The sequence below is a fragment of the Gymnogyps californianus genome, chromosome 13 (assembly GCF_018139145.2).
Source record: "Gymnogyps californianus isolate 813 chromosome 13, ASM1813914v2, whole genome shotgun sequence".
NCBI classification, from domain to species: domain Eukaryota; kingdom Metazoa; phylum Chordata; class Aves; order Accipitriformes; family Cathartidae; genus Gymnogyps; species Gymnogyps californianus.
In genome coordinates, this window is record NC_059483.1 from 10640536 (window position 1) to 10668419 (window position 27884).

General features: G+C 34.8%; 1 protein-coding gene across 4 annotated transcripts in view; it reads left to right on the forward strand.

Moving 5' to 3' along the window:
• CFAP20DC (CFAP20 domain containing) overlaps positions 1–27884 on the forward strand; it is an 89759-nt gene that overhangs the window by 24992 nt on the left and 36883 nt on the right. For all 4 annotated transcript variants that reach the window (XM_050904946.1, XM_050904945.1, XM_050904947.1 and 1 more), the window contains exons 6-12: positions 2974–3088; positions 5663–5819; positions 8521–8685; positions 14236–14372; positions 15569–15749; positions 16314–16460; positions 22584–22915. In XM_050904946.1, the coding sequence (XP_050760903.1) occupies positions 2974–3088; positions 5663–5819; positions 8521–8685; positions 14236–14372; positions 15569–15749; positions 16314–16460; positions 22584–22915 (1234 nt within the window). The remainder of the gene's footprint in view (positions 1–2973; positions 3089–5662; positions 5820–8520; positions 8686–14235; positions 14373–15568; positions 15750–16313; positions 16461–22583; positions 22916–27884) is intronic.

Consider the following 27884-nt stretch of genomic DNA (forward strand, 5'->3'; position numbering starts at 1 on the left):
CACAAAAACCATCTTATTTTAGACTTATATGACAGTCTGATATAAATGTGTGTATTTTTATCTGAATGAATCTGTTTAGTATTGCACTTCGGAACCTAACTGAACTGTATGTTTACTAATGGCCTTTTTCTTGCTAAGGTACCTAATATTTTTCAGGAGGGAGAAAGATAAAACTATTCATATAAAAATAAATAATAAAATTTAAACATTGGACTAATATTATAAAGTGAACTTAGGTTTTTATTGCCAGTTGTTTGGAGATATGCATGACTTAAGTCTAGGCTCCTACTGCTTTGTGGTAGCATCGTTTAAAGCAACATTCTCCATTGAGAATTACGCAGTTTGAGTTTCAGCAGGAATAGTATTTTTATTTGTGTTTCAGCACTCGGGTTACTGGAACTACCTCGTTCCTCAGCACAGTTGCTCAGCTCTACACTTAACCAGGAGATCTAGGGGAGTTTCAAGCAATCACTACTCCAATTCTTTGAAGTTCTTTGGTGCTTCAATTTCTTAGCACTTCTGAACATCATAATTTAGAACAGTGGAGAGTTTCTGAAAACTACATCCATAGGTTTTTCATCAAAGGTTATATGAGAAGCAAAGTGATGGATGGAACTATGCCTTGATCTGGGGCACAGGCTTAGCTATGCAGCCAACTTGCTGATGGCATTAGGTGAATTATTTCACATCTTGCATAAATTTCTTCAAAAGTAAGATCAAGCCCAGAATGCTAGCATTGTAAGACACTTAGGTCTTCTGATGAAATCACTTTTCAAGGACTTGATGGTATTATTCATCCATCCATAAATATATGTGCAGCTGATACTGAAATCTGCTATGTCAAATGATAGCAGTGGTGAGGAGATACTGTTCTTCCCCTGGCACAGTAGTGAAATTTCTGCATTTGAAATGCATGTGATTTATGAGAGGAACTGCTAGTCTTTCAAAATGAAACAGCTAGTAGACTCTTCCACTTTGTTTTGATTTGCCCACCCGTGTTATGAGGATGAATAGGTTAAAGATCAGATTGTCTGCAAGGGAAAGAATCAACAAGTCCTGGAAAGCTGATGGACTTCGTTTGCTTTGCATCATGGTCTTAATGACTCTAGGGGAAACAAGAAGGTGCTCCTGTGTTCTTTATTGCCTGTACTAGTAGAACCTTTTGAAGTTTACATACTTGCAGTGTATTTTGTACTGTCCTTGGTTGAACTTTCAAATTGCCAAAAAGAGCTAAAGTATGTAACTTGCTCCAGAGTTAATGCCCTCCTAAGTTGATGTAAGGAAACCTAAGAACATTTCAGGGTATTTATCTGCAAATTTTGTGTGACAACATTTCATTAGTTAAGCTACAGGTAGTCCTTACTAATGAAAAAGTGTTTTCAGTAATAAAAAAAAAATCTACAGGGCAGTCTCACAATTTTAAAGTAAAACCCAGCTTTTAAATATAATGATTATGAGTAATTATTTTTAACAACACTAAGTAGTGACAGAAAGTTGTTTATTGTAATTATTTGTCATCTTCTTAGAGGGGCTGCTAATTACAGAGAAATACCCATCTGTTAGAAATAGGCTTGTTCAAAAATGATAGGTAAATTAATCATTATTTCCCCATATAGATTGATGCCTTTAAAGTAATGTCTGTTCTCCAGTATAATAAGCTAGGACTGCTGGGGGATATCAAGGTTGTGCTGCTGTGGTGGTTTAACCCCAGTAGGCAGCTGAGCCACACACAGCTGCTCTCTCACTCCCCCTGCAGTGGGATGGGGGAGAGAATCACAGGGGTAAAAGTGCAAAAACTTGTGGGTTGAGATAAAGACAGTTTAATAGGTAAAGCAAAAGCTGCACATGCAACCAAAGCTAAATAAGGCATCTGCTACTTCCCATTGGCGGGCAGGTGTTCAGCCATCTCCAGAAACGCAGGGCTTCATCACACATAACAGTCACTTGGGAAGACAAACACCATCACTCTGAACTTCCACCCTTCTTCCTCCTTCCCCACAGCTTTTATTGCTGAGCATGACGTCCTATGGTATGGAATATCCCTTTGGGCAGTTGGGGTCAGCTGTCCCGGCTGTGTCCCCTCCCAGCTTCCTGTGCACCCCCAGCCTACTCGCTGGTGGGGTGGGGTGACAGGCAGAAAAGGCCTTGACACTAAGCCCTGCTCAGCAATAAATAAAACACCCCTATGTTATCAATGCTGTTTTCATCACAAATCTGAAACATAGCACTATGCAAGCTACTCTGAAAAAAATTTAAATCTATCCCAGCCAAAACCAGTATAGCTGCTCACAAGACTTGAAGGAAACAGAACATAAAAGTGAGCACCTCTATCAGTTTAAAGAAAACCTAATCTTTGTGATCATGGCTGTGGTCTGAATCTATTAGAAATGTTCAAATTCAGTGTCCTTGGTGTCATTGTGAGATGACCTGAATAGTGAGCAATAAACTTCTGTATTATAATTCACATTTGAAGATGTGCACTCAGGAAGTAAAACAGTGTCTTGTGTCTATCTCTAAGCTGACAGAGAGTCTATATAAAATGATAAAGGCATTTTTAGGAAAAGAAAGCAAATAATGTTTTTCTAGTTAGCAGGTGACAATGTGTTCCAAGATAACACAAGCTTAAGGGGCAGAAACAAGTGTGATTATTAAAGGCTACTGGGTTCTCAGTTTGTACAAATTGAGTCTTTTGCAGTCTAAAGGGCTAAGGAAATCTAGCGAAGAGCGTAGACTGTTGAAATAAAATTAGCATGTAAAGTGATTTTATATATGCAGGAATATAGCTACCAAGTTTGAATTTGAGAAAGAAATCTCATTACTCATCTTGTAAAAGAAGTAATTCTTAAATTCCATATTTGCTATCACTGACATAAAGGTTCTGCATACGAATAGTTCCTTTGTGATTGCCCAAAGATACAGGATTACTGAATTGACAAAGATCTGTTCCATTCTCTCCTGCTTTTTCTTTTATAGGATAACTGATTTAGGAAATATTAAAAGAAGATTGTATTTATCAACAGTCCACAAGGAGTTGTCTGTAACCCCTCTGCATGCAAAAATTCCTCTGTTTACGATCAAGCGCAAAATAGTAGGTACCTTGGGAATATTCCTTGAACTGTGGTTGAGCACGCTTTTTTATCAGAAATGTTTTATGTAAGTTTATAGACCTGTTGAAATTACTGTTTGGTTTAGAACTCAGTTCCTGCCGATTCAAGGTATGTGTGTGTCCCCTCTACTGAATAGTATCAGAACCACTTAATACTGCTACTCTTCTACCCTTCTTCTAACATTAGGAGTTCATTCCCATTTTCCAAGATGAATGGTGTTTGTGATGTGTTTAGCTCTCACTTCTGCTGTCTATTCAGCCTCTGTAAAGTTCTCTGTGTCCCTGATACTTCTTCATTATAGTGCTCCTGTTCATGTGTACCTTCTCCTGTAATGGCCTTTTATTACATTCAATGGAGCTGCAGGTAGACTGTAGCTGATGGCTGCTTTCATGTGCTTCAGGTTCTTCCAGATTCTGGCATATATAAAACAATGTATATGTCAAACTGATGAAAATAAAACAATAGCCAGGAGTTTTCTGCTTTGTGGGAAGAAGTGGTTGGATTTTTTTCAAATGATTATGCATCAGATCATACCCCTGAAGTTGCCGTTAGTTCAAGATCCACTGAAATGAAATTATTTTTCTTCAGTATAATTTCAGTTAGTTCATCTTGGTGTCAGGCTAGCACAAATGTTTCAGGATTAAAGTATGCATTAATGTACACCAAGTTAAATTCAATCAGAATATGAACTTCAGTTATATATTTTAATTTAGATAATAAAACATTAATCAGAGGTCTGTCTAAATGCTCTGATCAGTTATAATGACATAATATTTTAATAACCTTAACGCTTGACCGACCTTAAAAAGTATGTCTATTTCTTCGTGTATCTGAATACATATCTGTCATCTTTTAAATAGTTATTTGCCTTTTTATTGTTGCTTTTACTTAAAGGAGGGAGTATGCTGCTTTCAGTGATTAGATAGATCTTTTACATGGCTCTGATAGTTTAACTTATTGTATACACAAGCTGATCATTATTATCAGTATGATTGGTTGTGAATAAGGGTAGAATATGTTGTTTGTTCCATCCGTAGAACATAGTTTACATTTTCATATGCTAGCTTCCTGTATTGTATTCTTACAAATGATGTTATTTTTCAACCTCAGCAATAGAAATATCAGTTATAATTAAATATGGCATTTTCCATTCCATTGCTTGGCGTCTTCAAAACAAGTATTCCTTTCCTTCCAAATTTCAGACTTAGAAGCTGAATAGTATGCACCTAAATTTTTTCTCAAAAAATATTTACTGTTTGGCATTTAGAAACTAGTACTTTTACCTTGACTTTATAAGGAAATGAGGTATGTGCAATCATTATGTCTTAGTGTTCTTCTCCCTTAATAAAACTTCAGCCCATTGGTCAACTGTATTTTACACGTGAATAATCATATCAAATATATTACAGTTCTGCAAATTTCATTAAAATGGTTGCTTTTCTCCTCAAGGCCATCTCGTTTTATTTCCTGGTTATAGAAGATGTATTTGCATCAGCTCATCCCTCACTAGATATCAGAATCGATGACGAGAAGAATTGTTAAGAACACCAGAACTATGAGCATATGTGTTTTAAACATCAGAGTCTCTAAATGGAAAACATAAAGGCACAAGAAAACATATTTTGTTAGTTCTTCTGCTTGTGGTATTACTTGCTTTATATGAAACTTCTTTTTTTGTAGGAGGATAATGGAATTGTAATATGGTTCATGTGCAAAATACACACCTGTAACTGCTCATTTCTGTATTATAAAAACCAGCAATATGCAAGTGTTGAATTGGAAAAAACTTGAAACTGAGAGAATTTAAAGAGCTACTGGAATAGTGCAGGAGAATGTAGCACATTGATGTTGGTGTTCTAGCAGTGTATCCTGAAACAAATGGAATAATCATCTAACAAGAATTAAAACATGTATTTAAGTAGGATCTTTAGCAACCTAGGCAGTTGTCATTATCTGATTTATCTTTTGAAGATGTCTTATCAGGAATGGATAACACTTATTATAAACAAGAAGTAGTTTTAAGATGTTAGGGTACACTGGAGTCTTGTCCATACTAGAAATTTGCCTGATAGTTGTCAGAGTGGAAGGAGTGCAAGCTTTGGAGAGGTCTGGTTTTTTATGAATCTCAGAAAGAAGTCATCAAAGAATCTCCAGTGATAGCCTTTGGAGCACTTAAGCTGCAGTAACTTTAACTTATGAAGTAATATTGAATAACAAATTTCCCCCCCCCCCCCCCCCCCCCCCCCCGAAAACCTTCAATAAATATACTTTCTCACAAGTTAGCTGCAAAACATATTGTGGATATGCTAGGTAACAGAGTTCACTTGGGCTGGCAGTCACTAGGTCATATGTACTGATTTGTTTGTATAAATAATTGTTGTAAGTGCAAATACAGCAATAACTTTTTTAATATCAAAATGTTATGCATTGTGAATCACAGCCTGTGAGAATCTAATACTCCACAGAGACTTCATTTATAGAGAACTATACACTAATACTCTTCTGCAACGATTAGTGTTTGGGTTTTATTAAAGAGTATTGTTTCTCTTTTCTAGTGGTGCAATATGTGTATTGACTTGGTAGCATTCACCAGTGAAATATTCAGAGGAGCTGTCTTCCAGTCTTTGGATGGAATTATTATTTCAGCTAACTGTAAACTGAGAAAGATCTTCACTTTAAAATCCAAGCCTCAAGATACAGCTGAGGAAGATGGTGTGTTATAATTACTATGTAGTCTTAATCATAACTGTTCATATTATAAAATCAAAAGCTTCTTAGTCATCAGATTGGCAGTTTGAAAGATTACATGGTTTCATGAAAATTAAAGTGGTAGTACAGCATATTAAATCTGCTAGTGTTGGACTTTAGGCGACTAGTTAAATATATGTGTACTCCTCTGCTTTAAACATTGACTTCCTTAGAAGTATTTTATTGAAGAAATTCTGGCAAAATTTATCAAGTAGAGAGCTTGTTGTAATGGGGGTATCTTATGCTGATAGAAATCAGATTTTGGCCAAAAGAGAGTGTCTGAAAGGAAAGAGAAATACTTAAACTTAGCAGCATTTGCTATATATTTTCTTAATTTTGGACATTAGCAGCTGATGAAAGATTTCTTGTTTAAATAATCCAAGACAAAACTGTAAAGAAACAGTAGTATATGAAACAGAACTATGAAACTATCATAAACACCTCTGTGATCTTTAGTCCATTTATCCTAATGTGTCCTTGTTCATTGGGAAAGTAATATTGGTGGTGAGGTGAAAAATAAGAGATTATATTTGTAATAGAGCAGGATATTGGTCGAAGGTTTACCAGTCTCCAAACTAGCATCATAATCCTGAATCATTATTTTCCAAGGGAAATGAAGAGAACTTCATTCCTCACTGATGTTTGCAGTAATAGAGGAGGAATTAAAAAAGCACGGCTGGCGCTTTCTTACTTTAGAGGAACCCTAGATATAGTTCAGCTTCAACTTCATTCAGATTTTTATTTTGTGGCCTTTAAAGAACACACCTGAAAAAAGCATTATGGTTTCTGAAGGAGGGATAGTTAGCAGTATTGTAAGTGTAACAAAACGTGTCTTCCATTTGGAACACCTAAACCAATAAGGGAGAGAATGTGATCATTGTGATTACTCCTCTTTTTTTGTTGGTGAGGTTGGAAAAAAAAATTAATTCAAAAAATTACTACAGAGAGAATCTGGTAAATTCTCAGCAGAAACTGCAGTTAGAGGTCTCACTGGCTTTAATTTAATTTAATTCTGTCAGTGCATTGTTTTCTCTCTTCCACTCTAAACAGTTTTTGAAATGTGCGTAAATGTTCTAAATGAGTTCCAAAATGTAGTTAACATAATGAGTAGACAGCTTTAATAAACTGTATGCATGGTAAAATATTGCACTTTTAATTACTGGATTATCAATTCTATGATTATTACACAGCTGGTGGGCATTAATATTTTCTGTATGCTTATGAATTTCCTTATCGAGGCAAGTCTTAAAATTACGTTACAGCTCAAGGTTTGGCTGCATTAAAATAACTCTATACTTCATACCCAATTACAGAAAAACAATAGTAGTTTTTTGTTATTATTAATTAACTTTCAGTTAACAATCATGATTTGATAAAGTTTGTTTCCTCTCAGATGATTGGACGAGTTAGTTGAGCTCCACTGAATGCAATGACATTGCAACTTCTAATGAGGGTCGAGTTCTTTGCTTAAACCTCCTTGGTGGTGGAAGTAGTGATTTCAATTTGCAATGTGTGTGTTACTCTTTCTTAGTAGCTAGTATACAGTATGTTTTGCGTTCTTAAAATGATAGTAAATAGAAAGGAGAAACCACATATACTAAGAAATTATTTCTGTATGAGATCATTGAGATAGAAGAGGAAAGAATTAATCTTCTCTGCCCCGTGATATTGAGGCATACAAGCTTGATATATACCTAGTTTCTGGTTTCCATAGTAATCCTAAGGTTATATATGGGGTTTTTATCGCTAAGTATTGTCTTATAGCGGTAAATAATGTACTGGCTTGGTGAAAAAATGGTTGAAAAACTATGTCCAATACCGAAATATAACATGGGACACTTGAATTTTTCTATTAGGATCTCAATAATTGATCCATTATTCGTGTTTGGGTTTGGGGTTATATTTTCTTCTTCTTATCCTTGGAAAAGAGGCTAATATTCATTAGCTTACTATATTCGAGTCTTAGAAAATTTGGAATGAATTTGCATCAGAACCTCAGGAATGGTTCTGACTCTGGATACCTTCCTTCATAGAGAATAACTTTCATAAACTCAGTATATATTGGTTATCAAAGAGAAAGCAGAGACAGATCACTAGATTCTACTAGTGCCTGGTGTCACAAGAATAGATAGGTTGACAGCTTTTTAGTTTATCATGAAAGTATAATGGTTTCCAAAGTTTGGAATTAAAGCTTGTCACATTCTTTATTTGCATATATGGGACTTCTCCGTTTGCTATGTCAGTCCCACTGATATCAATACCATTTTCAGATGATCATTTTGTCTGAAAATCAGTATATCAGTATTAGAATTAAAGCTGAGTTGTAATAAAAATTAACAAAATGTATTTTGTGATTCTGTTTTGCTTGTTCACTTGTCAAATCAAAGAAGTTGATTTACTATGGCTATTCCAGCCATTGGTGCATATTTCTTAGTTTAAATGTATTCAAATTTTTTGGCCTAAAAAAATACACAATATCATTTTAAAATTTAGATGCTTATTGTCTTAAAAGTAAACAATTGCAGAAAATTTCTCAAATGACTAACCTATTAAATTGTTATAACCATATGAACTAAACTGTATGTAATCTTAACAAATAATGTAAGTCGAATTTAATTCCGTTGTGTCATCTGAGTGAAGTAAAGCCCATGTTTTTTGATTCTAGATATGTGTGGTGTTCCATTTATGCCATATGAGCCCACAGATGTTATTCCTCGAACCTGCCAGCTAAATACAGATGTGCCACAGGTTACACAATTGCTGAACCTGACTAAAATTCACAAGCCAGAAATAAAATGCAGGAAATACCCAGTAACAGTACAAGAAACAGGTATTCTGTTGTATTAAAATACTGTGGATATGATCTATACCATATGTGTACAAATAATGGATTTTTTTGTAAAGGTGCATGTTAAGAGTTCCAGTGTCTTAAAATAAAACATGACAGCTCTTGCATAGCTGTAATATCATAAGCACATAGACACATGTCTGTTCTATAGTTTCAGAGATCTATGTGCAGCCTAAAGAATTCTAATTCAAGCATGAGATTTATAATAACAATATTTGAGGTGTGTCTTCTGAATGTACATTGAAGTGTGGCTGTTCAGTTGTTACACTTCTTTTTAAAGTATGTTTACATTAATGAAACTCTTCTAACAATATAACCACACATAGTCTCCTCAGCTTGTACTTTGAAAAAGGAAATCTTGTCCTACTGGTGTCTTGGAGTTATTTGAATGTTTCTGTAAGCCAGAAGATAAAAAACATATAACTTAGATTTTCACAGCATTGCATAGAGGAGATTTATTAAAGAAGCTAGGCAGTCATGTGCCAAGATACAAACTATTGATTTGGATAAAAACTAAGAGACAGAAAGCAAACAGAGGATCAAATTTTAAATTTTTGTTATAGCTGAAGGTGAACAGCAGGAGGCCTCAAAAGTTTTTTATTCTAGGCTCTGTATTGTTTATTTTAGTTATAAATAATCTCAAAAGAGAAGTGACTAATGTGAAAGCAGAATTTTCATATGATTACAGATACTAGGTTAGTAAAGAGCGGGACTTCAGAGAGTTTTAAACTTGTAAGATGAGCAATCCCATAAGTCCTTTTTCAGGAAAAACACTACAGAGCAGGTAACATGCAGGAAACATCGTATTTTGCTAAACAAAGTTTCAGTTTACTGTTTTTATTTCTTGTGGCCACTGTGTTGAAAAATTATGAGCTAGGGACCACTGTACTAGGTAAATGTGTAACATGGTACTATGTAAAATCTAGCTTTGATAAATGCAAAGGATTGTACATTGGGGAGAAATGTTAACTACCGTTAAGCTTTAAAGCGTCAAAATTAAGTGACTCAAGGAAGGAAGGTTATCATCACCATAGATACAGCTCAGTGGAATTCTCGGATCAATATGTAGCTACATTTTTAAAAAAACGAAGATACTGGGTAACAGGAAGTTCAAATTCTTATGAAATGGAAAAGGTATCAAACGTTTAAATAAATCAGTTTTGCATTATTATCTGAAATACTTTATACGTTATCAGTTAAACCATCTCAGAAAATATTTTACAGAGAAGTGATTCAGAGAGCAGCAGTGTGAATGAAGAACTCTCACATGAAGATACGCTGAAAACATTAAAAATTGGCTTAAGGGAGTTTATAAAGTTTATAAAGTAAAGTTCAATAAAAGCTGCTTTTCCTATCTCGTGGCACAAAAACAAGACATCATTTGATGTCATGATGCAGTGGAAAATTAAAAACTGATAAAAGAAAATACCATGTTACACAGACTCTGATTAAAATATGGAATCCACTGCTACAATAAGCTGGTGAAGTAAAGAAATTTGTATGATTCCAAAATCAGTTGGCCATTTATATGGGTAAGAGTAATGTCCATGTCACTGTATTTAGCACCAGTAAAAATGTGAAGGGAAAATTTAATCTTGTACTTCTAGGTTTTTCCAACCTTACTCTAAGAACTGTGTTGAAGGCAGATTATTTCATAAAACCCTACTGAAATTATCTTGTGCCATTTCTGAAGCATTTGCTTTTGGCCGTTGTTAGAGACTGGATGTTAGACAGACTATTGGCCTGTTTAGAATAGCACTTCCTGTGTTTTTATATTTAAATTGATATGTCTGCATAAGATTTGTAAGCCAAGAATCAGTAGAAGCTGAACTGTAGAAGCAAATGCCAAGATTTGAATGTGAAATTGCTTAAATAGACTTGGGTCAGACAATTGACGGCTTTCTACCAAAGCTGCTATTTTGCTTTAAAACTGTGTATTGCTTCCTACCTGCAGTGAAGTCAATAGCAAAATTTCACGAAGGCAGTTGTCTTTACAGTCCTTCATGTTTTGATTCAAAATAATGAATATCTCTTTAAAACAATTTTGTAATGAGATAAATAGTCATTAAATAACAGCAATAGAATAAGAGACATAGTTTGTGTTCATTAATGGAACTCTGTAGTTGTAAAATCATTCGTAAACAGTAGTGGTCTTAAGGTAACTATGTAAAGAATGAAATAAAATTTTCAGCTATTGACAGGGGGTTTTGTGGTTGAACAAAATCAGGTTTTTAAACCAGTTGTTGAGTTTTGAAGACATCAGCTACAATTCCAATGAGGAAATAAATCAGTGTAGAAAAAACCCAGATTTTTCACTAGTAGTAGATTTCATTGATTAGAATTCTAAATGTATTAAAAATATAATTGCCTCACTCCCAGGATATTACTGTTTTTGTAAATCCAGTTGCACATAACTAATGTGTACTCCTCTTTTTTTTTTTTTTTAACTTATTTACTGTTGCAAATAGATCTACAGAATATCCTGGAATATGTACAAGCACTTCTTAAAAAAGAGGATTTTAAAATGAGAATATTTTGTATGCTCTGATTCATGTCCTTCATGGAGAACTGATAATTTCACCCCTTTTAAGATGTTGAATTGATTGTTATTTTCAGCTTAAACTTGAGAAGTACATAAACTTCTTACTGCTAGAGCTTAGAAAAATACACAGGTGAAATCTTTCTCTATAGGCACCCTCTTTCGTCTTTTGTTATTATTGGCTTCTGTACGAGACAGAAGACTAAGCCTTTAATTTGGCCCATATAATAATTGCAATGTCTTACTAAAGTTTTTCATTTTCCCCTTACTCTGTACCACCTTTTATGAGTCATTGATTCATCATACTAAAACAGGGTAGTAGAACATCTTTTGAGAAGGAATTAGGTCTGAAGTAGCTTAGAAGTGGGTCTGAACAGGCAAATCAGATAAAGAATCCATTTCCAATACATCTTCATCAGCGCAGGCAATGTTAGAAGTGGTGCTGTAGGTAAGGAAGGTACATTTTTATTCCACTGAGTTTAGTACTTGCTCAGTCTTGAGGATTCTAGTCTTTAGTGTTCGAATTCAGTGAGTAATAATTTCCACCATTTCTATTAAAATGGTCTGGAAATACATTTGCAAAGTATTGACCAAAGGAATAAGATAAATTACAGGGAATGATAACTACTGGTGAAGTTTAATACTGTAAAAGACAAGACTATTACAGCCAACAACAGTATTTAAGGTGTAACATCTCATGAAACTCTAAAGAAAAATAAACTTTGAAAGAAGTATTTCTTTGATAATATGAAAGGTTTAAGAAAATACTTTTTAAACTTCTTTTCTTCTGCTTTTACCGGAATATGAAAAAAACAACTCATAAAGATTTTATCATCCACACTAAGTTACCATGGTGATGCTTTTCCAAGTTGTTAACTTTTGCTCTCTCTTGATATACCTCATTAGTAAAGGCAGTCTTTGTCCTACAGCAGCTGAAATGAATAGGAGGGGTTTTAAATTTTTGCTTACAGTAAGACCCTTTATAGATATACTTATTTAAATTACATTCAGCTTTTTTTACAGGCAAGTATCATTTTTGTAATATTAAAGGACAAATAATATTTTTAGAGTATTATTGCCCTACAAGTAGTCAAGCCAGAGTTCTGTTGTGAAGTTTGATTATAAGTTTGCTTTTGAGATAGCAGAGGAAACTCTGGAATTCAGTTTCTGAGTGACTGTATTCAAAAATCAATACTTCTTGGCTGGATTGTCAAAATATGAGGGACTGTAAAACTTAAATGAGTACAATAGTGTGAATGATCTATCTAAACAGAAAAATGAATGTTCATTTAAAACAAGACTCAGGTTTTACTGTCTGGACTACAAAGATACATAGCCCTTAGGTATATATAGTATAATAATTAATGATAACATCCCTGACCTGCATGAAAATGAAATGCCTTCAGTTTAAGGTTTAACCTTTATTTTTAATCCCATCTTATGAACATAGCATGTGTTCTTCCAGACATGCTTTTCAAATTTCAGAAGTTGGCCTTCTTGGAAATGGAAGCTTTGGTATGTTTAAGTACATTTTAATTGGGAAATGTTCTTTTTATCCACAAAACTTTTTGTTTATTTGATAATCGAAAGCCCAAATTATTTTTAGTATCATCCACTTTTAATTACACATTATTTCATTATGCCATCAACACACTGTTATGTGTAGATGTAGGTAATTAATTGCAGTCAATTAATGTATTCATAAAGAGAGATTTTCATGCAAATCAGCTTTTATAATTGGAGTTAACAACATCCCAAGGTATTCAGCAAATTAAAGAAATTGATGTTAAACCAAGACAGGTCATTTAATCTTGTGAAGTGGCAGCTGTTAGCAGCAACCAAATGTCACATCAGGAAAGAGGGAAGAAGGTAATGGCAGAAAGTGTCGTCTTTTGTGCTTATTAGTACAGTAAATAATGATATTTGGTGGCTAATGTGTGATGTTTTTTTCATTTCCTTGATGACACTGGAAATAAAGCTGATCTTGAAATAAGATTAAATAATTCTATGAAAAATGCTTAGGAGAATCAACAAAATGTTTTGTTTCTACTTTATTGCTTTATGAAGGTGTCAGATCTCTAAAGTGAGGTAGCAGTTTAACACTGAAGTTGTAGCAAGAAAAAATCTTCAGACATTGTAAATTTTAACTATAAATTAATGTGAAGATACCCTTTTTAATCAGCTCTGGAAAGGAAAATTCACTGACAATCTTGGAGAATTAAAAAAGAGGAAAACAGACATTACATGCAGTTCTGGAACCCTGGTGATAAAATTAATACGTAACCATTTTACTGTCCTTCCCTTTTAAGTTTTTTTCAGAATATTCCCCTGCTTTCCATGTTTACTTTCTGTTTGTCTTGCAGACTGGTTGGCATTTCCTGTGCTTGAAAGGAATTATAAAAATACGGCTACATTTTATACAGTAAAAATATAAATAATGAAAGGGGTAGAACATTTAAACAGGAATAGAGTATGTTTGCAATATTAAGGCTCAGCCCTGGTAATACAGTAGCTTCAGTAATTTCAAAAAGCAAGCTACACATAAATAGTTCTCTGAGCTGTGAGTGATACCTTGACAGTCTGCCTCAGTTTTCTTGTGTTATTATTTATTTATTGTGTTATTTATTAATTAGAGTTGTTTTTTCTTCCTGTCAGAAGTTAGGTTTTCATTGAAGTTCTAAAGAAATCATGCAAACCAATTTTTTTTTGTTTATAAATAGCCCCTTTTTAAATAAATCTTTAAAGCAAGGAGGTTAGAAATACATCTATATAATAGACCAAAAGTTTCTTGCTTGTATGTTGACACACTTTTATAAAATGTGCATTTGCTATTCCTGCATATTTCTAGGTATTGTGCTATAAAGGAACATAATTTTTATGTATGTTTAGTATTCATAATTCTTTTATTTCAGTTGATTTGAAAAAAGTATTAATATTTATTCTGTGTAAGTACTGCGATTTTTTTTTTTAAACTATTATTTTTCTTAACTTAGGTAACTTGGTTAATAGAGGACAAGGCAATATACGCAGCAATAAAACTCGGGATGTATCACATATTGCATTTGGATCAAAGATCCTTGGGCCACCTCCATCTTCAAACAGAAGAGTCAGTACAAGGGTATCTGGAGAGGTAAGAAGGCTTAAATTACAAAAAAACTGCTGGCACTCCTGCAAAGGAAGAGATAGACAAGCAGAGGAGTCACACAAAAGGTTTTTTTCAGAACTGATGTGAGGCTGTGTCTGGAGTACTGTGTGTGGTCGTGGACCCCCAGTGCGAGAGATGCTATAACATCCAGTGGAGAGCAAGTAAAATGCTTGGGTGGCTACAGCACATGACATGGGTTTGTTCAGCCTGCAGAAGAGAAGGCTAAGGGAGAGTCTGGTTGCTACTTTCAACTAATGCATGGTTGTAGAGAAGACAGGCCCAGATTCTTCTAAGAGGTGCAGTGAAAGGACAAGAGGCAGCAGGCACAACCGGGTATAACAATAAAGTGGTTCAGTACTGGAACAGGGTCACAGGGAGACTGTGGAATTTCAAAACTTTCAAAGATAACAAAACTTGACTGGAACAGGCTAATCTAATTTCAGCATTAGGCCTACAGAGGTCTCTTCCAACTGAAATTACTCTGTGATTTCTTATAATTCTTATTTTTCTGAATTTTTTGTTCTAGGCTGCTGAAATTTTTGTGTGTGTGTGTAAATATTTTTCCTTATGATGAGAGCTATGATGCAGAGCAGAAACTCTGCATTTCAGTATGCTCTAAATGGATGATAGTCAGCCATACAGTAGCTCATGTGATGCTGTCAGTTACAATGCCAGGGAAAACAGCTGGTCTCACTCTGCCAGCAAACAATATGCAGGTTTTAGGAATCTGGTTGGGACTACAATTCCCAGTTTAAAACTGGGAATAAAGGATCCAGCCAAAGGAAGTAGACTGTTTTGTAGGAAGTCAATTGAAAGCTAAGACGTAAAATGAGATTCCTTTCTCCAAAGAAGAAAGGACTCCCTCTGAGCTCTAGATTAGCCACAGGTTTCACCATTTTTTTATCCAGATAGTGAATTTTAATTTTTTTTCCTTTTCTTTGGCTTGTTTTACTTTCACTCAGTGAAAAAAACCCCTGCCTGTTACTAGACTGTAAAGATTGAAGACACCACGCAGAGCTGTACCTACTGTAAAGTTTCCTGAAAAGATCATATTTAAAAAAAAAAAAGATTTAGAAACATTTATTTGAAAAATAAGCTTAATTGAAAATGTGTGTTTACCTTTGAGTATTTTGAAAGCTGTTACGTTTTTGTCTTTCATTAAGAAAATAATGTCTTTCAAGGTAACAAAGACCTGGGGTAGCAAAAGTAATAGATCATGCCGACTTCAAAGTTCAGGAAAGGGAACTGAATCTGTACAAGACATTGAGAGACTGGAGCTATCGTTCTCACCATGCAATGATTCTTTAGATCAAGGAGACAAAAGAAATACTCATCAAACAACTAAAGATGTATGTCAAAATGGTAAGCATAAAGCAAAGAATATGTAGAGTTCACAAACTGCCAAAATTTTTGTGTGATTCTGACTTCAGAATGTAAGACTTAATTCTCTGTTTTTCTAATCCTTTATCTATCTTGCTAATTACTGAAGACATTTATATTAAATCATGGCTTATTCTCCTGTATGAGCTTGAATAAATGCTCATTCTCTCTGCAGGTATTCATATTGTAAGTGTTTGAGCCAGGGATCACCACCTGCTGGCAGTAGCCCCAGGTTATACACATATTCTGCTTTCCCTCATGCTGTGTATATAACTGGGCTACTGCAGTGGTTCTTGATTATTTTGCAGACTTTGCAAGCCTGCTTTTTATAACTTCTATGGTTTGCCCTTCTTCTATGCCTAGTGTTAAATTTTTACTTTCTTGTGACTGTCATATTCCTGCTGCCCTACAAGATTCCTGTGCTGTTTGGAAGATTTTTATGTCCCAGGACAATGCTCCGTATGCTGTTTTTCCATGTGTCAAGTAAGAAAAGCACACAATGTGAGTGTTCACAGGCATTTCATAAGCTTCTGGGTTGTATTTCAGACCCTGCAATTCAGATTCAGAAAACCTCTGAGAGTGGAAGAGCAGATTTTCAGCTTGCCTCACCACAAGGACCATCAGCAGACAAGAACAGTCATAGAAGATTATCTGTAAAAAATGCAGCCAAAAACACATGGGAGATAGCCAGCGGTATGGTGCTCATTTTATGTTATTGTACATCCCAGATATGTGTGTGGGGGACTATCTGTTGTAAATTTCAAAGGACCCAGAAGCAGTTCACATAAAATATAAATGTCTGTGTTGTGGGGGATTATGGAAATCAAACACCCTGCAACAGAATTGCTTTTGAGCATTGATAAAGATTTGCAGGATTAAGCAGAGTACCAGAGCAGTGAATGAATAATAAAAGAAAAATTCCGTGCTCTCATGATTAAAGGGAAAGAACTAAAAATAATTTATTCTTTAAATCCCTATTAAATTTAACGCTAAAGACTCCAAACATCAAATGTACAAGAAATTTTACTTGTCCCAGATAAGAGTTGAGGATATTAATTATGGTACCCATGTAATAATCAGGTTTTCTTGGTTTTGTTTTTAAAGTTCAGTGGTGAATTTTCTTCCCCGCCCCCCCCTCCCCCCCCCCCCCATTCACAGAAAGACACCTCAGCTTATGGTGTTTTTCCCTTTCACACCTATCTGCCAAAAGGTGTGGATATTTTTTGTCATACAGTGTCAATCAACTTGCTTTGCATGTGTCTGGAAAGTACATTATTGTGGCAAAAATAGCCCTTGTCTCTGTGAAAAAGTAGTGTTACTTTCTATTAAAAGGCATAGCCACCGACTTGTAAAGTGGGCAGACGACTCACATCTGCTTAAAATTGACCAAAGAAATTTTCCTTCACGTTGTGAGTTATTTCCATCTTGTTTAATCTTTGGGATGTTTAGAAGCAGTTATATACTATGACAATGCCAGTAATCCATAAGTGCTATTATGGGTTTCATAATTTGACTGAAACAGATGCAAGATGCTAAGGCAAGTAGAGCCTTCTGGAGAATTTTTAAATTACTTCCTATTTACCTGAATTTTGAGGATTCTGAGGCAGGAATCACTATCTTGTTTTTCATCTAGAACACCAGGGCCTCTATCTAGTGCTGGAATTTCAGAAAAATGCATCAACATTTGTTATTTTATGTAAATATAAGTGATATGAAAAGACAGAGACTTAGGGCAGTAGACTGGCACGTGTAAATGCCCTATTGTAAATTCAGAAGCAGAGAACTGAGGAAGAAAGCTGTGTATAAACACTGCTATTTTACTGTTTGTGAGAATGAAAACTGTTTCTATATAGTCTTAATTGTGTGTACAGGTAGATAAAGGCACGATGTCAGTTTGTAAGGTACAATTCTCCAAACTTTTTTCCATATTTTGATTGCTTGGCACTAGTAGCTCAGTTTGCAGATTTCAGTTTCTTTTCAATACATGAAGTTGTCTAACTATATGTAGATGACTTAATGGTTTCTGTATCCTGTAGTACTCGATTCATCTGTGTTGAAGAGCTTCCTATAGGCAACCTCTTCATGAAGGAAAGTCTTCTTCTGTGCTGTGTTCTGAACCTCTTCCAAAGTGGGATAAACTTGACCTCAGAGAATAATAGGCATTCTTTGAGGAAAAGTTCACAGAGAAGGGGGGGGGAAATTCAAAAGCAGAAACATCTAAAAAAAAATTAGGAACCTAATAATTTTAAATAGAATTACACCATTCAACATATACATCTCCATAAAATACTGTGCAAATCATTTACAAAAGAAAGTGAAGTGTACACTGACATTATCAGATGAGACAACAAAAACGCTTCTACCTGCTTCTTACCAAACTGTTTCACATTGGCATTCACATTTTAAAAACAAATAGCTTTCTAATAAAAGCAAAGAAATGATGATTTCTGTGATAACTTGTGTTGTAGCTGCAGTTCATGCACACTGTCAGGATTGTAATCCCATAAACCTCAGGATCGATGTTCTAGTCAGGAAACTCCCGACAACTGATCATGCCCCATAGTGAACAACCATAAGCTTGGTTCAGGGGTGATGACTCAGCCAAAAGCGCAGTCCTGACACTTCTGACGAAGCATTAATGTGCATACACCTATGACAAGTCATTGGAACAAAACCACATTCCCCAAGCAAGTGCAAGCTTACATGGTTTCTGGCTCCCCATTTATACTGTGGTCAAAACAAGTTGTATCAACAAGAATCTATCATACGCTACTCTTCTCTTATCACCAGGCATTTAGTATTCTTGAGCCCTGTGCAACCATATCCTATGGTGATCTTGGGGCAGTACTGCACTTGTTCTGCCATTAGCTTGAGTAAATATTAATTTAAATTTCAGGGGGGGAGGGGAGCTTTCATAAGTAATTGTTCTTATTACCTTAGAGGTTAGTTACTGCTATTTATAATAATATCTTTTAGATTTATTATAGACCTCAAATCAGCATGTCTTCTGTAGCAGGTGTGCAGTACCTTTAACAAGGTAAATTGTTTTTAAGCAAGGGAAAAAATAAAATAAGTGAGCATTGTTTATAGTTTGCCAATCTTATTTATGCAATGCTGAAACTTTCATTAAAATGTTAGGCTGCAATTAGAAGCTTTAGCATAAGTCTGACTGTGTAGAAGAACTAATTGGATGTTTAGGTGATCATTCTTGCATTTATCTTGTTTGCTGCGATGTTGTGATTACATAGTTTGCATATTTTGCTAAGAAGATACTCCAAATTGTTCATTACAATTGACATGGAAATTCTGAGTTAAAAAAAATTCCAGTATAGTTTGTGGTGGAGAGATAATGGGATTTGGTTTGGTCCAAAACACCCCATATCTTTCACTTGTAGACTATTAACAAAATGCTACACTGACTGTAGGTTACGGAAGTTGCTGAACTCCGTAGCCAGCATAAAATGTCATCTTAAAGCCTTACAGACTTTTCTGTCTTCCCCCTCCATATTTCATTGAGAATAAGTACTGTGGTATACAAACTAATATTTGCATTTAACTTATTACTATATTTCTTCAACATCTGTGGAAATTAATGTTGTTCTTTACAGAGAAGGCTAGACTAAAAAAGCAGAATATTCAGGCTCAATACTATACGGACACTGAATCTTTTAAAGTAGTTCTTTATATTTCTGAAGTATTTTTGATCTGGGTAAAGACATTACTTTACTCACAATGGTGAGTAAAGTGATGGTAGGAAGTTTTTGGATGTCTGTGGCAAAGCCAGGAGTAGGAGTCAGGAGTTTAAGCTTCTAATTGCCTCCCCTTCTCTAAACACTTGACAAAAACTGTTACTTAAGATTTCTTTTTCATATTTTGATACTTCATTCAAAATTGACTTAAAATCTCAAAAACCAAGCAGTTCAACACCTTTTTTTGGTTCAGGATTCATTATAAAATTCTATCTATAATGAACTCTGCAAATTAAACAGCAACAACTGCATTGGAAGTCATTCTAGAATAAGAATAGAACAGGTGAGACTGCAGTTAGGGAAGTTGGTTGTTAAGTCAGTAAGCCCTAATAAAAATTAAGCCACTCCTCTCTACTCATTTACAGTCCTTTATCCATAAAAATTAGCAGATTCTCATGAAGTAGGTTGTACACTAAATGTATAATCATGCCAGAGAGGGCTTATTACAGTGGTCTGAGCTATTAGTGCATATTTGAAAACTGCAAAGACAACATGATACATGTGAAATCTAATTTCATAATGAGGGAAAAGCCTTCTGAATAGTAAAGAAGTATATGTTATACATCTTGGTCTTAGTCAAGCCACTGCCATTGAAACCTAGTAAAATGTGTCTTCAGACTGGTCAGAAGACTGCAGAGTGCTGAGATAGAAAATTTTTTTATTTTTTGCAGTTTTTCCTTAGCTAGGTAAGTTTTGAAGATATTTCTTGTTTTGAAAAACGCAGCAAGTTGAAAATTTTAATATCATTGCCTTAGGAAAAAAGTTAAGAGGATTTTAGACTTAGTGTCCAGAATAGCTGGGGAAAAGATCTCTTCACATACAGGAGGGTTGCCCAGCCAATTGAAGTTTAGGGATAAGTAACTTTTTTGTGGCATTTCTGCATAGCACTTTCTGGAGTTGCAGCTGTGGCAGCATCACCAGAGCCAAACATATTGAAAACAATTTCAGGCTTGGTGGGCCAGATTGCTATTGGACAAATGATTGAGCACTTTAAAATACTGATTTAGTGCAAGATAGTTTTTTAATCATGTTAGATCACAAAATCAGTTGGGGAAAAAAGTTCCTGAGTCTTTGTTCTCGAGCATCCTAATACTGTGTTCAGCTTCATGTGAAAAGTTGAGAAGATCCCTCTTTCATTTCATTTTTATAGGGGAAATGATTACTTAAAAAATGCAGCTTATATAGATATTAAAATACAATGAAAGCATAAAAAATGTGAAATGTGAGTTCATGATTAATACTGTGTTTTCTCTTATAAGATTTCAGCTGTTTTATTCATGTACAACCTTTAACGTGTAATTCCAATTGCCTGACTAAGAAAAATATGTTATCAGAGGAGTGTGACACAATCTTGAGTGATCAAAGACAGGAGAATTCTGCTCTAGTATCCTCCTTTGAAAAACTTGTAGTTCTTGATCAGAACAAAAGGTCATTGGGTTTACACAAGTGAAGGGTGCTTCTTAAAAGTTTTGAATAGTCTCACTCATTTCTTGAGGCTCTTGAAAAACCTAGTCAAATATTTGTAAAATAAATGGCATTACTTACATGTTCATCTTTCAAGTCTTTTATTAATTAAAAGCAAGGTGAGGTTTCTATATATTTACAAAACAGACTTTTTTTATGTACAATAGACAATGATCTACTAGATTGTTTTAAATAAGCATGATTATCTAATATAAAAAGAGTTTACTTGACAAGCCTTGGGGCTTCTGACTATAGATGGTCTTCATGTAGAAACTGAAAAATAGTCTCTTCTGGAACAAGTAGGTGCGAGCCATGAACATACAAGATGTGTTAAGTCCCTACTTTTCACTGGTTCCTGGTACAAACTACTGTTTAGGATATTAACTGGAGTTTGGTGGCTTTACTAGCTACCTTCAGTAAACTGGAAAAATCACAGCAACCCAGTAAGAAGACAGCTGTTTCTCCTGGCATCTCATTCTTCTTTCTTTTGCCTTCATTTATGGTGGTTCAGACTTCTCCCCCCACCCCGCCCCAAAGCTGCTGAATCTGCCTGAAGTGATCATTGTCTCTAACAAAACTAAAAAGAGTAGAATACCATAGTAAACTTACTGTCTTCTGTGACGGCAAGCATTTTATTACTGCAGTACTACTTTATTATTACGTTTTTAGCATTTTTTTATTGAGGCTTTTTTAATACGGTTGGTGGTAACTTTGTTTTATGGAGCCAGAAAGTTTCAAGATCTAGTGAATAATCCACACCACACTACCTTTAATGAAGATAAGGGAGTATTGCATACTTGAGCAATTCTCCTTTTCTCAGATGCTATTTGAGATTGGTTTTAATCAGTCAAATTGACATTTTTTTCTATACCATCATTCCAAACAGTAAAATATAAGTTAACAATAAGAGTATAAAAATGGCCTTTTCATGTTTATCTGGTGCACTCAATGTTTAAATCCATTTCCGTAGTTTATTGTTTGTTTTAAAATTGGCAGATTAGTACTGCCTGTATTCAGGGAAACTTGGTGAAACAGATATCTTCATACATTTTTCATGTCACACAGTTTCATCAGAGCTGTAGTTTGAAATTGAGATTTAAACCATAAGTTCTGGACATAAAAGAAAGTGTAGAATTTCAGCAATAAAGAAGCAGCAGATTGTAATATTATGAACTTTCCACCAACTATGTGTGATTATTTTTTTTAAATGTCAGCCACAAAAAATGCTTATAGAAAAAGATCAATAGCCAGATTTAATAAAATTATGTTTTCTTAGAATGAAATTCAGTTGAACAGTTTCAAATCTTAACAGCTAAATAGTTTCAGATTTGCAAATTGCAGGCTTGCATGTCATATATCATAGCCTGCGGGATTTTTTGAGCTGTGATCTGGAAATGTTTTGATTAACCTTGCCTCACTTAGAAAGCAGCCTGATCTTTTTCGTTACATCCTCGTCACTCTTCCAGCTGTATAAACCTGATAAGCAGAATGTTTCTGTATTAGCAAACCTTATTTTGCTGTACAACTTCCAGAGAAAATGAGAGTGATGAGGGTAACATACAATTTACATATTTGGCATTAAAATAAACATTGTATGTTTCAGATGAATGGGTGTTTCCAGAAAGTTTCACCGAGAGTATTCAGTTGGATAAGAGTGAGCAGTTCATAGCTACTGAAGATTCAGCCTGCCATAATTTAACCTCACCAGAGAATGTCTCTGTTGAACATCACAGCAATGAAACAGGTGATCACCAAGTGAATAATAAAGAGATTTTCACATTTTCATCAAGACCTCGATCAGCTCCTCATGGGAAGTCTCCAAATATGTCACCAGAATGTTGCATTTTCCCTTTGGATTTGAAGCAAGACAGTAACGGAGTACATGGGAAAACCCAAATTGAAGATAACTTTCAAGGAACTGACAGCAGTGAAGAGGTAGGCCACTTTGTACACGTAATTCTTGATAAAGTAGTCTTCATCCTAAAACTCCTAGGATGAGATTCTGTCTTCAAGCTAGACAGAGAGGATAAATCATCTTTTCCCCATATACCTACGGGTAGATTAGTCTTTGTCAGATTGCTGTGTCTAACTGGATACAGGCGTGAAAATGCAGGTATACCCTATGTAACAAGTGGACAAAAGAAACCTAACTCTGTCAGCCCCTATGCTGACAGAGAGATGTGAGTATCGTGCATCACTACAACAAAAAAGATTTTAGGAAAGCTTGCATCATAGATTTGAGCGAGATGTAAGTCCGTTATGGTTGAGCAAGAGTGCAGTAAATAAGGCTTCATTGTGCCTTTTAAAACCGTAAGTGGGGACTGTTTTGCTCACCAACATTGTTGAAAGTGAATTAAGAAATTTCAGCTTCTTAATGTCACTTGATGATTCGTATTTCTGCTTTATATCCTGTCTGAGCTGTGTCAGCATCACCAACTTTAATTCTTTTGCAATGTGGAAATCTTTCAGCAATAAAATTAATGCAAGAAAAGAAATATTTTTTTTGACAAATGTATCAGCTGATAAGGCTATAGAAATTCACCAAATTGTCAATGCACTGAATAGTTGCATTGTGTCATTACAGTAACTGCTAGAAGTTTCTACCGTTATGAACATTCTAGTGTATTTCATTTTTAGTTATAAAATCTGTTTCTTAGCTTTCTAATCTGTTGCTCGTAGCTGAGAAATAAAATGCAACCAAGTTGCATAATAGCTAGATGTACTGAACTTAACTGCTCTATATTCTGTATTTCTGAGAAACCAAATTGCTGATGCTAATTATAAGAAAAAAAAATTTTCTCAGTTTTTTTTCCTGTAGTTGTGGGGGTTTTCCAATTATCTGCAGCAGTGTATTATTTATTAACCTGAACCCATAAGACTTCAGTATTTCAAACAAAGTTCCAGAATTTCAGAATTAAATCAGTTTTAGTCAAGCTAATAGTTCATGAGCAGTGCTATATGGGATACCATTCTGAAGTTATAAAACTGTCTGGATTTCGAAGAATTTCTTTGTCTGTTATGCTCGTGAAAAGCCAGAGGGGTTACTGTAGAAGCTAGGTGAAGAAAATATTTCCATAACCTAAGAATTGTGGAAGCTTTCCAGCACTGTCATTTACTCAGCTTCAATAGTTTCCAATTTGATTGTGCCCCCCCCCTTTTTTTTTGGGGGGGGGGGGGGGGGGCAGTATTATAGTCCTTTGTAAGGATACGTCTCTAAAGCAGTGTATAAATGGCAAACAAAAATTTCTGAAGAGGTACCAAACAGTGAAGGCCATGCTATAAGTGAGTGAAAATAAAGTGTCTTTCAAAACACAGTGCATATGGCATACTTAACTGATGAACTATAAAGCAGGACAAATTTATATAAATTAATCAAAAGCTACATTAATCATTAAACTTTGCTAGTGCTTAAGCCTTTATTGAAGAACATAGCTAACCTTCCATGCTATTGTCCTACCCCAGAGATCCAGTGCGATGCACACAAGGAGAAAGCAGTAGCCCAGTACTCATGCTTTTACAGCACAAGAACAACATTGGGGCACAGCATTAATGGCCATTCTAGAGGGTTGATGCAAGAGAGACTGATAGAGGATTCCTATCTTCTTTAAAAAGATTTAAGGTGGTATATAAACTAAAAACTTTTCTTTGACTATGTGCCAGAGGTGTGCTAGGGAACAGCCTTTGTTTCATTCATTATCTTTGGATGCAAAGTGCATTAAATAGTATCAGCCCTGCAGCTGGAGATGCATTAGACTTACAAAACTAGAAGATAATTACATTAAACAAATCTACAGCATGCTAACAAATTATCAAGAGTTTTTTTTCTTAGTCTAACTACTACATTAGTAATTCATAGTTAAGCCTTTCTTTCATGTGAAAGAAGTCACTGAACCAACAAATCACTTAGCAGTCATATTTTGCTCATTCATCCTTTCTTGTAAAGATACATTCTGTGTTGCTTCTTGAAGTCAGCTTTATACTGATAGTCTGGATACACATTTAATACTCAGATTGCTCTACTTTGCATTACTGAAGTAAACTAGAGAACAGTTTTACTTCAAGCACTGAAAATACAGGAAAGAGGATCCTGGAAAAGCCATGAGAACTGAACATAAGACTGCTAACTTAGTAGTATCTATTTCAACACAATTTAAGGTATCTTTGCAAAATTACCAAAATTCTTTAGCCCAACCATAACATGTTTCCCAGTTCACTTGTATGACAAAATATTTATTTGACTAAGTTATGCTGAATCTTGCAGTGCTTTTTAAAAATATATGTTAGTCTTACATGCTGAAATAAGCTACATTGTTACAGGTTTTCACACTATTATTGTTTCTCATGATCATTGTATTACAGCTTTCTTTGAAATTCAGATACATTATGTTTGTGTATAACACACATGGATATGTATGCGCTCTTGAACTATATCAGATAAGACAGATATCTCAACCTACGATTAAATAATTGCATGTGAGCATAAATTTACTTTCTCCTGGAAAATATAAGTAAAACTTAGTTTTAATTAAAAAAAAAAAGATGATTTTGCATATCTTTGTAGTTTAAATATCTCGGACTGGTAAAAAGTCCAAAAGTTCCAGAAGTTTTCCTTGTGTTTTTTATGTCACTGCATCATGAATTAAAAAATTACAGTTAAAGGGGCTAATTCCCAGTTTCATCCTAGTCTACATTTGAAGTTAGTGGAGCTGCAAAGGAGAATTATGTACTTTTTTATTAAATCTGTGGAAAATCAGTATTATCTACAAAAAATATTTACTTAATTGTAAAATATAAGAGACAGGTTATGCATCAGGATTTCAAATAAGTGAACATTGACTCTCTTTATGTTGCATATACTGAGAGCCGTAAGATATGCACGATAACTGTGTGAGAATTACATGGTTTATGTAACTTGTGGCTTTTGGGGAGGAAATGTTTCAGCCTGCAAACTGAAAACAGCAAGTATTCATAAATTCCCTTTAGTGGTTACTAATCAGTCACTGAAATAGTTCAATGCTGTTTTTCAATTATCAGAGTCAAATAATCAGTAAAGGATAAAAATTGCTTCTTCTCTTGGAACCATTCACCATCAAGTGACTTATTTTGTAATTATATGAGTGTCCATGCTTTCAGTGCAAACTTCTATCAGAGAGTTTGTATAATTAAACTTGTCATGGCAGCATTTATGGATTCTGTCAAACCCAGAGCAAAACCAAGAACTCTTGCTGATGGCTGTGGCAGGTGTGATCACATGTCACATAGTGCTATCAAAAATGCTGTTTTAAGTGTAACAGGCAAGTTCATCGGTGAAGCCTTCAATGAAGAAATTGAGAATTTTTCTGTCCTTATACAATTCAAAGAATAAAGTAATAAGATTAAATAAGATAATGTACCCTTACAAAGGCTGATAGATAATTTCACTTTGAGTCCTCAGTATCAAAGCTCAGTGTACAAAGGGACTATATCCCATCTGCTCCTAGTAGGTGGCCCTCTAGAGTCATTAGAATGATCATCTTAAAATTACAACCCAGCAAGAGCAATCAGTTTTATGTATCCAGAACTGCCCATCTGCATGTTCTTTCAAGGAATATATCACATCAGTGGAAGTGCTCATTCCTCAGGAAAATTGTTCTCATCTTCAGTTTACATATGCTGCACTATAGTTAATCAAGCAAACTTTACTGATGTTTTTGGCACCATTTCTTGATTTAGTATTTAACAAATTATTCTAGAACCTAAATATCTATGGCTGAAGAGACATGGAAATGTGGGAGGGATTTAAGCTTCCGATAAATCAAAGTTATCCATTTATCTCTAATGTGTGGGGAAAAAATACAGTGTTTTCTTTAGTAATCTTCCATCTTAAGTTAACCTAACTTAATATGGGTTTCCAGCACAGATTTTAAGATAACTTATGGCAAATAAAAGTCCATGAAAAAGAGGGAAATACAGATTTGTGTTTCAAGGAAATTACTAAGTGAGGGAATAAAACTATAAATTTCCAAAACGTGTATCATTAATAAAACTGAGGGATTATTTTCTTGAGTGTGCATTTCATTCTGTGTAATCCAGTCCTGGACTCACTGAAGGCAGTAACAAACTTGGATTGCTTTCATTTGCAGTAGCACTGCACCTTGGCTATGAGAGGCATACTGAAGATGATATTTCAGTGTCTTATTGAATCGTGTCATATATACTGCCTTACATCCGGTGTGGTAGCATATGTCAGAGGACCAGCATGATGAGATGAAGATAAGGACTCTCTCATCATTTCTTCCTTGAGAATAAGAACATTGAGGCAAACGCTAGATGTGCTTCCCCATTACTTTTCTTTCCACGTGTTCAGACTTGTTGTTTGTTGTTTAGATGGGGTATGAGTGAACATCATACACTTGATTCATGGGATATTTTGCAGAGACATTGTTAGAAGCATGAATATAAGGTTAACAAACTAACCTCCAAAATTCTTAAATGATATTCAAGTGGTACTGAATATGATATTCAATGATATTAACCAGTGGTGAGCAAAGTGATCTCAGCAGGAGTTATTCCTTCTACGTTTAAGTTGAAGACGTGATGTGAAAACATGGAATATAATAATTCAATGGAAAGACATCATTGTTGTGGACTTTTTGCTTACTTTTGGTTTACAGTTGTAATAAATTTTATTGAAATTATAATTATCATGTAACACAGAGGTTTGGGAGGTTACCAGCATTCTAAATTTGGGCTGACATGTTGAAAAGTGTAATCTTGTCTCCCTCTCCTCCTCTTCCTACTTTTCACTACTTGAGATGTAAGTATATGTTTATGGTATACTCAGTGTAGTTGCCAGGAAGAGCAGCTGGTTTTCAGAATCCTTGCAAATTTAGAATTAGGCAGCAGAGATTAAAGAGCCATTTTG